Source organism: Equus przewalskii, chromosome 29 (assembly GCF_037783145.1).
Source record: "Equus przewalskii isolate Varuska chromosome 29, EquPr2, whole genome shotgun sequence".
In the NCBI taxonomy this organism is placed as follows: Eukaryota; Metazoa; Chordata; class Mammalia; order Perissodactyla; family Equidae; genus Equus; species Equus przewalskii.
The window spans coordinates 26,267,651-26,282,599 of record NC_091859.1 but is presented as its reverse complement, the minus strand read 5'-3'; the positions used below and the strand labels follow the sequence as shown (position 1 = coordinate 26,282,599).

Here is a 14,949-nt window from a genome sequence, read left to right as displayed (position 1 = left end):
TTTTTTTGGTTGGGAAAATGTAGTTTTTCGTTAAAATATTTATGTTAACATGTAGTGGGTTTATTTCTTCATAAATGAACAAATATTTAAAATTTTCCTGTTTTATTTATTTTTTTTCTTGAGGAAGATTAGTCTTGAGCTAACTACTGCCAATTCTCCTCTTTTTGCTGAGGAAGACTGGCCCTGAGCTAACATCCATGCCCATCTTCTTCTACTTTATACGTGGGATGCCTATCACAGCATGGCTTTTGGCAAGCAGTGCCATGTCCACACCCGGGATCTGAACCAGCGAACCCTGGGCCACTGAGAAGCAGACGTGCGAACTTAACTACTGCGCCACCAGGCCCGTCCCTCCTGTTTTAATTTTAATATGGTGAATATCAATAGGTATAACCCACATTTGAAAAAAAAGCTCCTTAGAATCTTAAATAATTTTTAAGAGTATAAAGGAGTCCTGAGACCAACAAGTTTGAGAGCCTCTGCTCCAAGCATTTAACAAGAAATATGTGGTACTTCTGTTATGCAAATACAAGTATAAGCTATCATGATCTCTCACCACTGTTGCTGCATTACAGTCTATTCTCCACATTGCAACCAGAGTGGGGTTATTTTTTTCCTTTTGGTGAGGAAGAGTGGCCCTGAGCTAACATCTGTGCCAGTCTTCCTCTCTTTTGTACGTGGTATGCTGCCATAGCATGGCTTGATACATGGTGTGGGTCCACATCCAAGATCCGAACCTGTGAACCTGGGCCACCAAAGTGGAGTGCGCTAAACTTAACCACTGTGCCACCAGGCCAGCCCCCCAGAACATATTTTTAAAAATGTGAATCAGCTTACATCATACCCATTGTACATAGTAGAAAATCTAGACTCCTTCCAATGGTCTGTGTATAAGATCCTAAATGTGCCAGGCCTGCCCACTTCTTTGAGCAGGCTGTATCGTGTATCCACTGTATATCATGTAATTATTTCTACAAAAATATTCCGTAGCAAACTGCCCCCAAATTTGCTGGCTTGAAACAGGAGGAGCACATTACATCTGTTTTTCTACGGCACAGTCTAAGAATGGTTTCTAGATTTTTAAGTGGCTTTAAAAAATTAAAAAGAATAATATTTCATAACACATGAAAATTACATGAATTTTGAATAACAGTGTTCATAAATAAAGTTTTATTGGAACATAGCCGTGTTCATTCGTTTACTAGTGTCTATGGCTGCTTTCCCATTAGAACGACAGAACTGAGTAGTTGTACGAGAAACCGAGTGGCCTGCAGAGCCTAAGATGTTTACTGTTTGGCCCTTTACAGGAGACATTTGCCAAACCCTGGCTTAGAATGACCATTATTTATTCTCTGGGCTGTGCGGGCTGCTTGGGAGTTGGCTCATGTGGGTTGGACTTGGTTGGCTCTGCACCTCATGTGTCTTTCATCCTCCTGGAACCAGTGGGCCAGCCTGGACATGCTCTTCTCAAGCATTGGTAAAGGCTCAAAGAGTCAGGTGGATACTTGCACAACTTCCCAAGGTTTGGCTCTGAACTGGTGCATTCACCCTCTTTTGGGGTTCCTTGAACACGTCCAATTTGTTTCTGCCTTAGGACCTTTGCACTGCTGCCCCATCAGGCTGGAGAATGCTGTGTCCAGACCCTCCTGTGATGTGCCCCTTCTTGTCATATAGGTCTCAGCTCAGTAAAACCTTATCAGGTGGGCCTTCCCCACCACCCGCCCAAAGCAGCCTCTTTCACCAGGTCATTCCTTATTGTATTCCCCTTTTTCTTCTTTTTTTAATTAGTCTGAAAATGTGTATGTATGTATGGCCTTTTTTTTTTTTTTTGCCTGAGGAGGATTCTCCCTGAGCTAACTTATGTGCCGATCTTCCTCTGTTTTGTATGTGGGTCACTGTCATAGCATGGCCGCTGAAAAGTGTAGTTCCACACCTGGGAATGAAATGCGGGCTGCTGAAGTGGAGTGCACCGAGCTTAACCACTAGGCCATGTGGCCAGCCCTCTCTATTTTCTTATTTAATGTCTTATCTGTTACCACTAAAATGTAAGCTCTGTGGGAACAGAGCTTCTGTCTATTCAGCCTAACTATCTTAGCCACCACCGTATTCTCGGCCCCTCGAATAGAGCCTGGCGCCCAGAAGTTGAGTGCAGAAATAATTTTTCCTCGTATCTAAATATAGAAAGTCACTTGCAGGGAGCAGTCTCTCAATTTGACCTTAATAGAAAGTGTGTAAGTTTAGTTGATATACATTATAATATATAATTATATTAGGGTTCTTCGGAGAAACAGAACTGATAGGATGTGTGTATGTGTATGTGTGAGTAAGGAAATAGATTTATTGTATGGAATTGGCTCACATGGTTATGGAGGCTGCTCACTTTCCAAGGTCTGCCTTCAGTAGGCAGGAGACCCCGGAGATCCAACGATGTAGTTCTAGTTGGAGTCCAAAAGCCAGAGAACCAGGAAGGCTGATGGTGTCGTTCCAGTCTGAAAGTCAGCAGGCTCGAGACCCAGGAGGAGCTGATATTTCAGTTCGAGTCTGCAGGCAGGAAAAAAACAGATGCTCCAGCTCAAGGCAGTCAGGTCAGAGGAGGTTCTCTCTTACTCAGCCTTTTTGTTCTATTTAGTCCTTCAACTGATTGGACGAGGCCCATCCACACCAGGGAGGACAAGCTGCTTTACTCAGTATATTGATTCAAATGTTAATTTCATCTGGAAACACTCTCAATGGCACACCCAAAATAATGTTTGATCAAATATCTGGGCACCCTGAGTCCCAGTCAAGTTGAGACCTAAAATTAACCATTACAATAATTGTAATGGATTTTATTTTTTAGGGAAGTTTTAAATTTACAGAAAAAATTGCGTGGAAAGTACAGGAAGTTCCTACATACCTCCCTCCCCCAGCATATTCCCCCTATTTTAACATTTTGTATCAGTGTGGTACATTTTTATGATTGGTGAGCCAATAGTGACACATTATTAACTAATGAACGTAGATAACACTGAGATTTGTTCTTTGTGTTGTACAGTTCTGTAGATTTTGACAAACGCATAACGTCATGTGTGTTTGCCATTACAGTATCATACAGAATAGTTTCACCACCATAAAAACGCCTTTGCCCCATGTTCCACCTAGTCATCCCTCCTCCTGGCAAGCACCAATTTGTTTTGTTTTTGTTTTTGTTTTTTTTTTTTCTGGTGAGGAAGATTGGCTGTGAGCTAACATCTGTGCCAATCTTCCTCTATTTTGTGTGTGGGATGCCAGCAAAGCATGGCTTGATGAGTAGTGTGTGGGTCTGCAACTGGGATCTGAACCTGTGAGGCCTGGACCGCTGAAGCAGAGTGTGTGAACTTAACCACTACACCACTGGGCTGGTCCCTGATTTTTTTTTTTTTTTTTGCTGTGTATATAGTTCTGCCTTTTCCAGAACATCATATAGTTCATTGCTGGTGTATAGGAAAGCAATTGACTTTTGTCTGTTAACTTTGTATCTGGCAACCTTGTATCCTGCAACTAATTGTTTATTAGTTTCAGGAGATTTCTTTTGGTCAATTCTTTGGGATTTTCTACAGAGACAATCATGTCATCTGTGAACAAAGACAGTTTTACTTCTTCCTTCCGAATCTATTTACCTTTTATTTCCTTTTCTTGTATTATTGCATTTGTTAGGACTTCCAATAGGATGTCAAAAAGCAGGAGTGAGAGGGCGTATCCTTGCCTTGTTTCTCATCTTAGTGGACAAACTTCAAGTTTCTCACCATTAAGTGTGTTAGCTGTAGGTTTTTCATAGATAGCAAGTTGAGGAAGTTTCCCTCTATACCTAGTTAGCTGAGAGGTTTTTTGTTTTTAAGGAAGATTAGCCCTGAGCTAACATCTGCTGCCAATCCTCCTCTTTTTCCTGAGAAAGACTGGCCCTGAGCTAACATCTGTGCCCATCTTCCTCTACTCTATATGTGGGACGCCTGCTACAGCATGGTTTGTCAAGCAATGTGTAGGTCTGCATCCAGGATCCGAACCGGCTAATCCTGGGCCGCCGAAGCAGAACATGCACACTTAACTGCTGCACCACCGGGCCAGCCTCTGAGAGGTTTTTTTAATAATCAAAAATAGGTGTTGGATTTTGTCAAGTGCTTTTTTCTACATCTATTGATAGAATCGTATGATTTTTCTTCTTTTGCCTGTTGATGTGATGGATTATGTTAATTGAGTTTGAATGTTGAACTAGCCTTTCATATCTGGAATAAATCCCACTTGATTGTAGTATGTAATTCTCTTTATACATTATTGGATTTGATTTGATAACATTTTACTGAGGATTTTCACATCTATGTTCATGAGAGATATTGGCGTGTAATTTTCCACATAGACTGAGTTAGGAAGTGTTCCCTCTGCTCCTGTTTTCTGGAATATTGTAGAGAATTGGTGTCATTTCTTCCCTAAACATGTGGTAGAATTCACCAGTGAACCCATCGGGGCCTGGTGCATTCTCTTTTAGAAGGTTGTTAATTATTGATTCAAGTTCTTTTATTGGTATAGGCCTATTCAAATCATCTGTTATCCTTGTTGGAGCTTTGGTAGATTGTGTCTTTCAAGGATTTGGTCCATTTCATCTCAGTTATCAAATCTGTGGTCATAGAGTTGTTTGTAATGGTCTTTTATTACTCTTTTGGGAGGAGTACTTTAGTGACTTACTTCTCTTTTAAATTATTGTGGCAAAACACATATAACATAAAATTGGCCATTTTAATGACTTTTAAGTGTACCACTTAGTGGCATTCATTGCATTTACATTGTTTTGCAACCCTTACCGCTATGTCCAAAATTTTTTTATCACCCCCAACAGAAACTGTAATCGTTAATCAGTAACTCTCCATTCTCTCCTTGGGCTCTGGTAACTTTTAATTACTTTTTGTCCTTATCGATTTGCCTATTCTGGACATTTCATATAGTGGGTGTTTCATACAATGTTTGTCTTCTCTTGTTCTGGTAGTTTCTGCTTGTTTTTTGATTTTGGGGGGATGAGGGATTGGAGTTGCCTACTCTGCCTTTTTGCTGACTTCATGCGCCAGACTGATAGTTTAAAAAAACATTTTTTTTTTATAGATTTTATTTTTCCTTTTTCTCCCAAAGCCCCCCCGGTACATACTTGTATATTTTCAGTTGTGGGTCCTTCTAGTTGTGGCATGTGGGACACTGCCTCAGCATGGCTTGATGAGCGGTGCTATGTCCATGCCCAGGATCCGAACCGGTGAAACCCTGGGCCGTGGAAGCAGAGCATGTGAACTTAACCACTGAGCTGGCCCCAAGACTGATGGTTTTGATTGTTGCTTTTTTCACATAATAATATATCAAACACTTTATCTCTTGACTAGTTTGTGTTCTCTACAAAGGGAGAAAATTTGTTTTGGCCATTGCTGTGTCCTCAGAGTCTAGAATGATGTCACATGCTTTTGACTGACTAAATTAAGTTGCTAAGTTTTTAATAATTGTTTGAAAACGTTATTTTTAATAGCTTTGTGATATTTGTATGAATATCAAAATTTATTTACCCAAGTACCTATTGTTTAATTTTTAAACTATTTTCAGGTTTTATTTTTTAAAAGTAATAACTGTCATCATATTTATACAGAAGTCTTTGGGTACATCTATGATGCTTTTCTTGGTGTGTATTTCTAGAAGTGGAATTAATCAGATCAAAAGACCAGAACATTTCTCTGGTCCTTTGATACGTATTGCTAATTTCCCCTCAGGAAAGGGGTGATTTTTTAAAAGAGTTGTGCAGCTATTTAAAAATATATAACATTATGTTCACCTAATTTGTGAGTTTTCTGCACTTCAAACTCATAAAAAGAGTCCTCTTCTTGGTGTATTTAAAACTGTTTTTATCTACGTAACAGTATGAGAGAAAATTCATTTGTTAATGGAGATAAGTGCAGTGTCACAAGCAGATATTTTGTAAAATTTCATCTTATTTCACTAACTTTCTTTTTTTGCTGAGGAAGATTGGCCCTGAGCTAACATCTGTGGCCAATCTTCCTCTTTTTGCTTGAGGAAAATTCACTCTGAGCTAACAGCCGTGCTAATCTTCCTCTGTTTTGTAGGTGGGTCACCACCACAGCATGGCCACCAACAGTGGCGTAGGTGTGTGCCCAGGAATTGAACCTGGACCACTGAAGTGGAGCATGCTGAACTTAACCACTAGGCCATGCGGCAGCCCCACACTAACCTTTCTTATGGCAATTAAATGTTGCCAAAATAAAATTAAAAAGAAACCTTAGTTTGACTAGTTATGGTATCAGACCTCTTAATATCAAGTTCATGTGCCTGATGCACAGTAAACCAAATGCTGAGACCTCTAGGCTTGGAGATGGAGAAAGATTTATTTGCATTGGCCAGAACGAGTAGGTGGAGCCTGGGTTTGCTCAAATCCACCTCCTCAAGAACACACAACAGCAGGGTTTTATAGCGCTAAGGGGCTTGGCAGCAGCAGCTTCAGGGAGACAAAGGGGTCACTTCCTCTCTGGTAATCACTAATCTGTTCTATTTGTCCATGTGTTAGTTTATCTTCCACATATGAGTGAAATCACGAGGTGTTTGTCTTTCTCTGTCTGGCTTATTTCGCTTAACATAATACCCTCAAGGTCCATCCATGTTGGTAATGGGACAATTTTGTCTTTTTTTATGGCTGAGTAGTATTCCATTGTGTATACACACACTACGTCTTCTTTATCCAGTCCACAGTTGATGGGCTCTTGGGTTGCTTCCACATCTTAGCTATTCTGAATAATGCTGCAATAAACATAGGGGTGCATACATCTCTGAATTGTTGATTTCAAGTTCTTTGGGTAAGTACTCACTAGTTAAATAGCTGGATTGTATGATATTTCAATTTTTAAGTTTTTGAAAAATCTGCATACTGTTTTCCGTAGTGGCTGCACCAGTTTGCATTCCCACCAGCAGTGGATGAGGGTTCCCTTTTCTCTACAATCTGTCCAACATTTGTTGTTTTTTGTCTTGGTATGAATACTTTTTGAAAGTATCTTTGGTAGTTTTTTTTCCCCTTCTTCTTTTATCCAAGTGTGGTTGCAAGAAGTTCTCTTTTTTTCCTTGAGATGTAACTTTTTTACCATTTATAAAGTATACCATCAAAAGTTTAACATTCTTAATTCTGCCTTTTAATACACTTTCCTTCATTATTTTCTTAACCCCCCCACCCCCTAAAAGTGACAAACAGTCCTCTCTTTCTCTCCACAGCTTTATTTCCTTAAAAATCTCAGCTTTCTCTCCTAGGCAAAGGAGAGGGATTTTGTGAAGCTGTCAGGGTTAGCCCTATCCTTGATTATTCCTTTTCCCTGACAGTAATCTCTTTCAGTCTGTACTCATTTAAAGCTCATCAATAAGTACTCCGAAATCATTTCATGCAAGTAAATGATTAGTCCTTAATAGGGATGTCAGCTCCTCGAGGACAGGGCCTTTATTTCCATTTTGTGCTCCTTAAAATGTTCGACAAATATACGATGTGTTAATTCTGTGAAGTATTCAGGAAGGTAGAAATGATCTAGAAAAGTGTCTTGGGGTTTAGTTAATGTTTGAGTAAATAGTGGTCATACATCTTGGGTTTGGATCCTTTCCTTTATGTTAAAAAGAGGAAGTCACCTCAGTTTTAATAACCATTCAGTTCCTAATATGAAATGTGTTAATGTTTTATTTTAGCCCCTTTGCATTGGGAAATACTGGAGACTGAATGTTTATGTTCTTTCAAAATTCCTGTGTTGAAACCTTATCCCCAGTGTGATGGTATGAGGAGGTGGGACCGTTGGGAGGTGATTAGATCTTGAGGGTGAAGCCTTCATGAATGGGATTAGTGCCCTTATAAAAGGGACCCCAGCGAGCTCTCTCATCGCTTCCACCAAGTGGGACACAGTGAGAGGACTTCCTTCTCTTAACCAGAAAGTGGGCCCTCCCCAGACACGGCTAGTGATGAGCAGATTTGACTTCCTGATTGATATCGAAGGAGGAGGAGGGTAAGTAGAAAAGATAAAGTTTGGATTATCTTTAAGATATCTTGGTCTTTCTTGTAGTGCCTCTTAATGCAAAATAAATTTCGTTTTCAAAAACTTTGAAGAAGCTGTTGTAATTTAGGAATATTATAAACTTCCAATGTCTGAAAAGCTCTGTCAGTGTTACTTAGAGTGCTTACTGCTTGAGGTTGGAGAGCCTCAACGGTGTAAGTTTTGTAGGGTAGCTTGTCACACTTCTACGCCTGAAAAATTGAGAAAGCGACATGTTCTTTTACAGAGAGAGTTTTATATCCTTGTGCGCCTAGGCCTGCTAGTGTCTTTTTATGACTGTAGCCTTTAGCCTTTACTCTGACACTGGGAATGGCTCTGAAACCAGGAGGTTCTGGAGGAAAACCATGGAGGGTGAGCTGTTCCAAGATGTTCACCTTGTAAAATCAGTAGCCATATTCATTCATTCTAGAATGTTTATTAATCTTGTGCCAGGCACTATGCAAGGTTCTGAGAATAAAAATAAGAAGGAGATCAAGTTCTTGTCTTTGAGTTGCTCACAGAGGTGTAGACAGATATTTTAAAAGGTAAATTATATTGCAGCATTGTAAATGCTGTCTTTAAGAGACGTGTGAATGGTTTGCATGTAAGTATTGTGGTAGAGCCCTTTATGATTTGTACATCTCATTTACGCATCAAAACAATCTTATGAAATTTGGTAGTACTAATATCCTCATTCTACAAAAGAAGAAATTGAGAAAAGAGAAGTACCCTAGATTTTATTATTGATAAGTGCCAGATTTAAACTCATGTCTTCTGATGGTGAATCTTATTATCTTTGCGCTATATGCCAGTTCTCTTCTTAGTAATTACCTTTTTCCTTTCCTTGGCTAGGGGATCCCTCTGATACAAAGGATTATAGGGCTGGTATCTCATTCACCAGTATTCCACCTCAGGCTTGCATTTGACCCTGTTCTGGAATCATAAAAATCTTCAACACAAGTGTATACTGGTTTTATAATTTTAAAAAGTTTATCATCTGAAGATTTTAGCATTTGTATGCACAAACCAGTTAAAGGAACACATTCTAAAATACTGAGGAGGGGGCCGGGCCGGTGGCGCAGCTGTTAAGTTCGCACATTCTGCTACTCGGCGGCCTGGGGTTCGCTGGTTCGGATCCTGGGTTCGGTCATGACACCACTTGGCACGCCATGCTGTGATACGTGTCCCACATATAAAGTAGAGGAAGATGTGCACGGATGTTAGCTCAGGGCCAGTCTTCCTCAGCAAAAAGAGGAGGATTGGCAGCAGATGTTAGCTCAGGGCTAATCTTCCTCAAAAAAAGAAAAGAAAGGAAAAAAAACCAAAGAAATAAAATACTGAGGAAAACCACAAATGTATTATGTGACGTGTGGTCGTTTATAAATATGCCAGGGTTTCTGGATCATTGAATTAAGGATGCTAGACATCCCCGTTTCAGAACTGGTTGAATGACTGCATTCATAAATGTGTGTTTGACAAAGTGAGCTCTGTGTGAATAAGCCCCAGAGGAGGCCGCCTAGAGAAGCTGGGAGAGCCTGGGCGAAGCTAAACAGGAACGTGGGCTCTGGAGTTGGATTGATTCAGATCTTGTCCCCATCACACACTGCTGTGTGGCCTGGAACTTCTCCCTGAAAATGAGCCATCGTAGTGCCTGCCTCACAGGTGCTACCTTGTTACAGGGATTCAATAGAGAGAGGTGTCTGGCATGGTGGTGCTTGGTGCATGTGTGGATGCGCCCCTTCTCCTCTGCGGTTGGCACATTAAGACTGACTTTGGCTGCCATTTTGTAAAAACTAGCCAACAATTGATCTTGAATACTTTGGATGCCGTGACTGTTAAAATGGAGTCTTTATTAAAAGTGATACACATTTTTAACTAGTAGAATAAACTACCTTTAGATGATTTTTACAATTCTTTTTAAATAATACATCATTTGTGTAGTATTTCAGAGCTCATGCAGTATTTTACTAGGTAAATAAATAAATAAATAAATTTTTAATAAAAATAAATTTTAGGGGGCTGGCCCCCTGGCCGAGTGGTTAAGTTTGTGCGCTCTGCTGCGACAACCCAGGATTTCGCCGGTTCAGATCCTGGGCGTGGACATGGCACCGCTCACAGGCCACGTTGAGGCAGCACCCCACATGCCACAACTGGAACGACCCACAACTAAAGTATACAACTACGTACTTGAGGGATTTGGAGAGAAAAAGCAGAAAAATAAATAAATAAATTTTAGTTCATTGTTTGTTAAGTTTTACCAACAAACTGCCCTTAGTGGCAGAGAAAGTAAGTACTCTGAGGAGAAGAATGTAGAGAGGAGGCGTATGTGGGGGAGGAATAGCTCAAAATGGCAAGTAGGAAATTTTTTGAAGGCCAGCATTGTATCTGTAAAAATCACTCAATTTTCCATTTTCTTCATAAAAAATTCGCATTCCTACCAATATAATGTCTTGCCATTATGAAAAGGACGGTTCAGGAAGATATGCCTTGCTTAGCCCTGACTTCTAGTATGCCCGGCACGCTCCTCAGACCCTTTATTCAGCCAGGTCATGTGAGAGTCACCGTCCTACCACAGCAACACTACAAACTGATGAGATCGATTTTGTACTTAGTTCATAGTCGAGGAAGTTGAGGCCTGAACATTTGTAACTTCCTCAAGGTCACACATCCTCTAAGTAGGAGAACTGGGAGCTTCTCCTTGGAGGTGTCGCAAATTCCCAAATCCAGGCTGTCTTATATCACTCCTGCTGGAACCAGGTAATATTTATTAAGAAGATGATGATGGTGAATAATGAATTGTGCAGGGTGTGAGTTGATGATAAATAGAATTGTAAATAGTTCTCTGCCGTCAAGCAGTTTATGACTTGATTGGTCTGACTAGACGCTAACTTGGGGGCAAAGGTAAATAACAGTAAAAAAGCTAAGGATGCAAGGCAAGAAATGTTACCAGGCAGCAGGTAATTGGTTTCCATGCAAGTGATAAAGATAAAAGTTACTCAGAGTTCTGAGAAGCAAGCAACGCAGATGGGGCTGAAGAATATGGGAGGGCTTGGTGGAGGAAAAGAAACCTGACTTTCCAGTAGTTAGTGTTTCTCGAACCTTTTCATCTCTAACCGTTTGCTTGTTTATTGCTAATAATGGCTGAAAACAAGATCTAATTGCAATTTTAAGTCTTTTTTGTCTTCTTTGTTGTTTGGAAGGTATTTATATTTTTATAGTTTACCCCAGAATAAATAATTTGATCATTGCCCATTCAAATTTCTACTCTCTTTCATTGTTGATAGTATTAGAAAATGATCTGAACTAACCCTTCAATAAATTTTGATTTGCAAGTCTCCTTTTTGATCCCTCATATAGCATATTATTCATTCACTTAAAAAAGAATTTGGCAAGATTTCTATAGTAGGGTCTAGTTGACAGTTGGGATTAAGCAGAAAAGGGAAATGGTTATGATGGAAGGGAATCAAATTTAAATGTTCATGGGGTTAGGACCAGGGACAGGAGACCCAGAGGAGGCTGAAGACAGAAAGAGATACGGTGTCCTGATGGACCAGATATGTGGGCACAGGGAGGAAACTGGGGCAGTCACACAGTGTCAGCCACGCAGCTCTGCCCTTCCTTCAGTCTTATACTTTCAGGACTGGAAGGGCTTTCAGAGATGATTTGCTCAGACCTGCTTCATTTTACAGATGAAGAAACAGCCCAAAGAGACTAAGTAATTTGTTCAAGGTTGAGTGGCAGAGCTGGGTAAAAACTCACGTTCCCTGAGTCATAACCCTGCATTCCTGCTGCCTCCCTGGAGATCTGAGTGTGCAGAACTCTGAACTGGTGGGAATCTTCTTAAATGTCTTAGACAAGGACCCTTTGCTGCTGCTGTTCTTTCCAATACACCAAAGTGGTTTGGAGATGGTGAGATTAATTTATCTGATGAAGGAAGGCACATTGTGTCAACATATACAGCATGTGAGCGGTTCTCAGCCATTTGTGAAATGTGCCCCCTCTGATGTTTTCCTTCCACCTCTGGGTATCCCTGCCAGCCAGGAACAGTCATATTGAGCTTTATTTTTTGTGGTTTGTTTTACAAAAATAATAGATACACTGGTTGTCCTTTTGCAAACTACACAGGGATGTTGATGGAGAATCACTTCTTGTTGAGCTCAATAAGTTGACACAAATCAACACTATTGTATTATTAAAAATAGATGCATATTCCATATTTTCAAAGTAGATGGCATTTTAAAGCTATGTGCCTGCCACTGGGTTTGGCGCTGTGTGTGATACTAAAGGTACAGTTCATTCCCCGTCCTCTTGGAATTTGCAGTTCAGTTGAAGGGGCCAGTTGTATGCACGTGCAAGCTCAAATGTACTGTGACTAAAACAGGACCTTTGAATCCCACAGCTCTCATCCCCACTACACCTGTTCCTCCTATGTCAGTAAATGGCCCCACTATCAGTCACTCATAGAAATACGGAAAACCTAGCAGTCGTCCTTGATTTTCTTCCCCTCCTTCACTCCCCCTTCCAGTCTGGAAGCAGTTCCCTCTAACATACCCCCTGTTCCCCAGCTGAACTGCCAGCAGACTCCTTGCTCATCCTTTAAGACAGCTAGCATTGCTTATTCAGGGAGGTCTTTTTGGTGTCTTCCTAGAAAGAGTCAAATGCTCCTTCTTCAGTGCAATTATAGCTGGCAGTAAATTTCTCTGTGAAAAATAATTGGCTGTAGGGGCTGGCCCCGTGGCTGAGTGGCTAAGTTTGCGCACTCCACTGCAGGTGGCCCAGTGTTTCGTTGGTTCTTATCCTGGGCGTGGACATGGCACTGCTCATCAAACCACGCTGAGGAAGCATCCCACATGCCACAACTAGAAGGACCCACAACGAAGAATATACAACTATGTACCGGGGGGCTTTGGGGAGAAAAAGGAAAAAAATAAAATCTTTCCAAAAAAGAAAAAGTTGGCTGTAGTTCTTGAAGTCAGGGAACATAGCTTATTTTCTTTTGTGAACCTAGTACAAGGCACATCAGACCCTCAGTTTTTAAATCAATACCTTTTAAAATCAGTTGGCTTTTAAATTGGTACATTGAGTGGGAGAATTTTTAGTTGAATTTGTGGTGCTTATGAAGCTTCTAGTGAAGTGAGGTTGTCAAGGTAGTCAGAGGCCAGATCTTGGAAAGCCTAAATGCCACGAAAGGAAATGAGCAGTCGCAGCTGGGCACATAGGTCCACAAGGCCTTCCCTGTGGGCAGATGTTGTCATGTGACTGTGTTCTGGCCAGTAGAAACAGAGGTGGTAAGTGCAGCTTCCAAGAAGTCTCCTAAAGGCGGGACATGTCTTCCCTTTCTCTCCTTTCTGCTGGCAGGAAAGAAATCTCAATGACTGGGGCTCCCACAGCTCTCTGAATATAACAGGGCCACATTCTAGGGTTTGTGGAAGAGGAAGCTGAAAGAATCCTTGGCAGGAAGGAGGGCATTCCAGGAAGAGGAGTAGAATGAAAGGACACATTTAAAAGTCAGATAGAAGAGCATGGCCTGGCAAAGGAGGCTGAAAAGGAGTAACCAGAGTAATAGAAGGAAAACCAAGAAAGTGGTTCAATAAGGGGGAACTGAGCAATCACTACCAATTGAGTAAGAAGGAGATCAGAAAAGCGTCACTGGGTATGACAGCATGAAGGCCTTGGTAAGGTCACTGAAATGGTGAGGGCAGAAGTGATATTGGAGTGGGAGGTGACTCTCTAAAGATATTTGCCCTTGAAAGAGACAGAATTTGGAGTAGAGGAACTAGCTGGAGGGGGGAGGGGAGTGAAGGGAAGGTTTTCTTGAGATACTAGAATAAGTTTATATGCTGATGGGAATAATCGTATTGAGAGGAAAAGAGAAAGGAAGCAAGGCCTTGAGAAGATTAGTTGATGAGATCCAGAGAAAGTGGACAGAGATGGGATGTTTGCAAGGAGGAGGAACACTTCCTCCATGGTAAAGGGAGTGAAGAAGAAAATGGGCTGTCTATGTGGGTAGGTTTATAGATTTGGGATGCAGACACGAGAGAGCCCCTATCTAAAGCCTTTCATTTTCTCATGAAATATTTGTCAGTGTCATCAACTGAAACCTCGTAGGTAGTAAGGTCGTCATTCTCCATATCTTGTCAATCTCTTCTGTTTTGGCTTGTGTTCTTCTCTGTTGTGAGATGAGTGTTTCCCAAGTATTGGATGGATCATGTAGCTGCCCTAAAATCCTTCAGTGCCCCCCTTCCCATGGCATGCAAGACACATCACAGAGGGCCTAGCTTCTTTCCCACCCCCATTTCTCTCCAGTTACTACTTGCGCTCCAGCCAAAGCCAATTGCACAGTTGCCCACAAACAACTCGTCCTTGCTGCTTCTCAACCTTTGAACGTGTTCTTCTGGCACTGTCCCTTTCTCCCTACTTGGGGAACTCATTCTCCAAGACCCAATTCTCATATAGCATCCTTTTAAATCTCTTTCATTTCCCTCCTCCTTCCTCAGGCCAGGAACTATAGCTTGTATTTATATATGTATACAACTATCCTTATATTGTAGCTTATTCATCTGGATTGAGTACAGTGTCTGTAAGTGGCAAGCACTGAGTGAATGGATGAATTTTGATTGCTTTACCTGCTGCCTTAACAATTCTTAATGAAATTAAAATGACAGTTATATACTTTTAGTATTTAATACAAAGAAAACATTTTCTTTTTCTTTTTTGTTTTCCTAGGTGGTTCTGGAATGGAGCCGGGATCAATACCACGTTTTATTTGATTCCTACAGAGACAATATTGCTGGAAAGTCCTTTCAGAATCGGTGAGAAGAGATCAAATTTGGAGTAGCTTATTAGGACTTAACTGATGAGTCATGAACTCACCTATGCTTTAAATATCATG

At 40.9% G+C, this 14,949-nt stretch overlaps 1 protein-coding gene across 2 annotated transcripts in view; it reads left to right on the top strand.

The window, feature by feature from the left end:
* The window catches only part of GNPTAB (N-acetylglucosamine-1-phosphate transferase subunits alpha and beta), a 76,519-nt gene that overhangs the window by 10,861 nt on the left and 50,709 nt on the right, over positions 1-14,949 (top strand). For both annotated transcript variants that reach the window (XM_008527456.2, XM_070600411.1), the window contains exon 2: positions 14,784-14,869. In XM_008527456.2, coding sequence (XP_008525678.1) covers positions 14,784-14,869 — 86 coding nt within the window. The remainder of the gene's footprint in view (positions 1-14,783; positions 14,870-14,949) is intronic.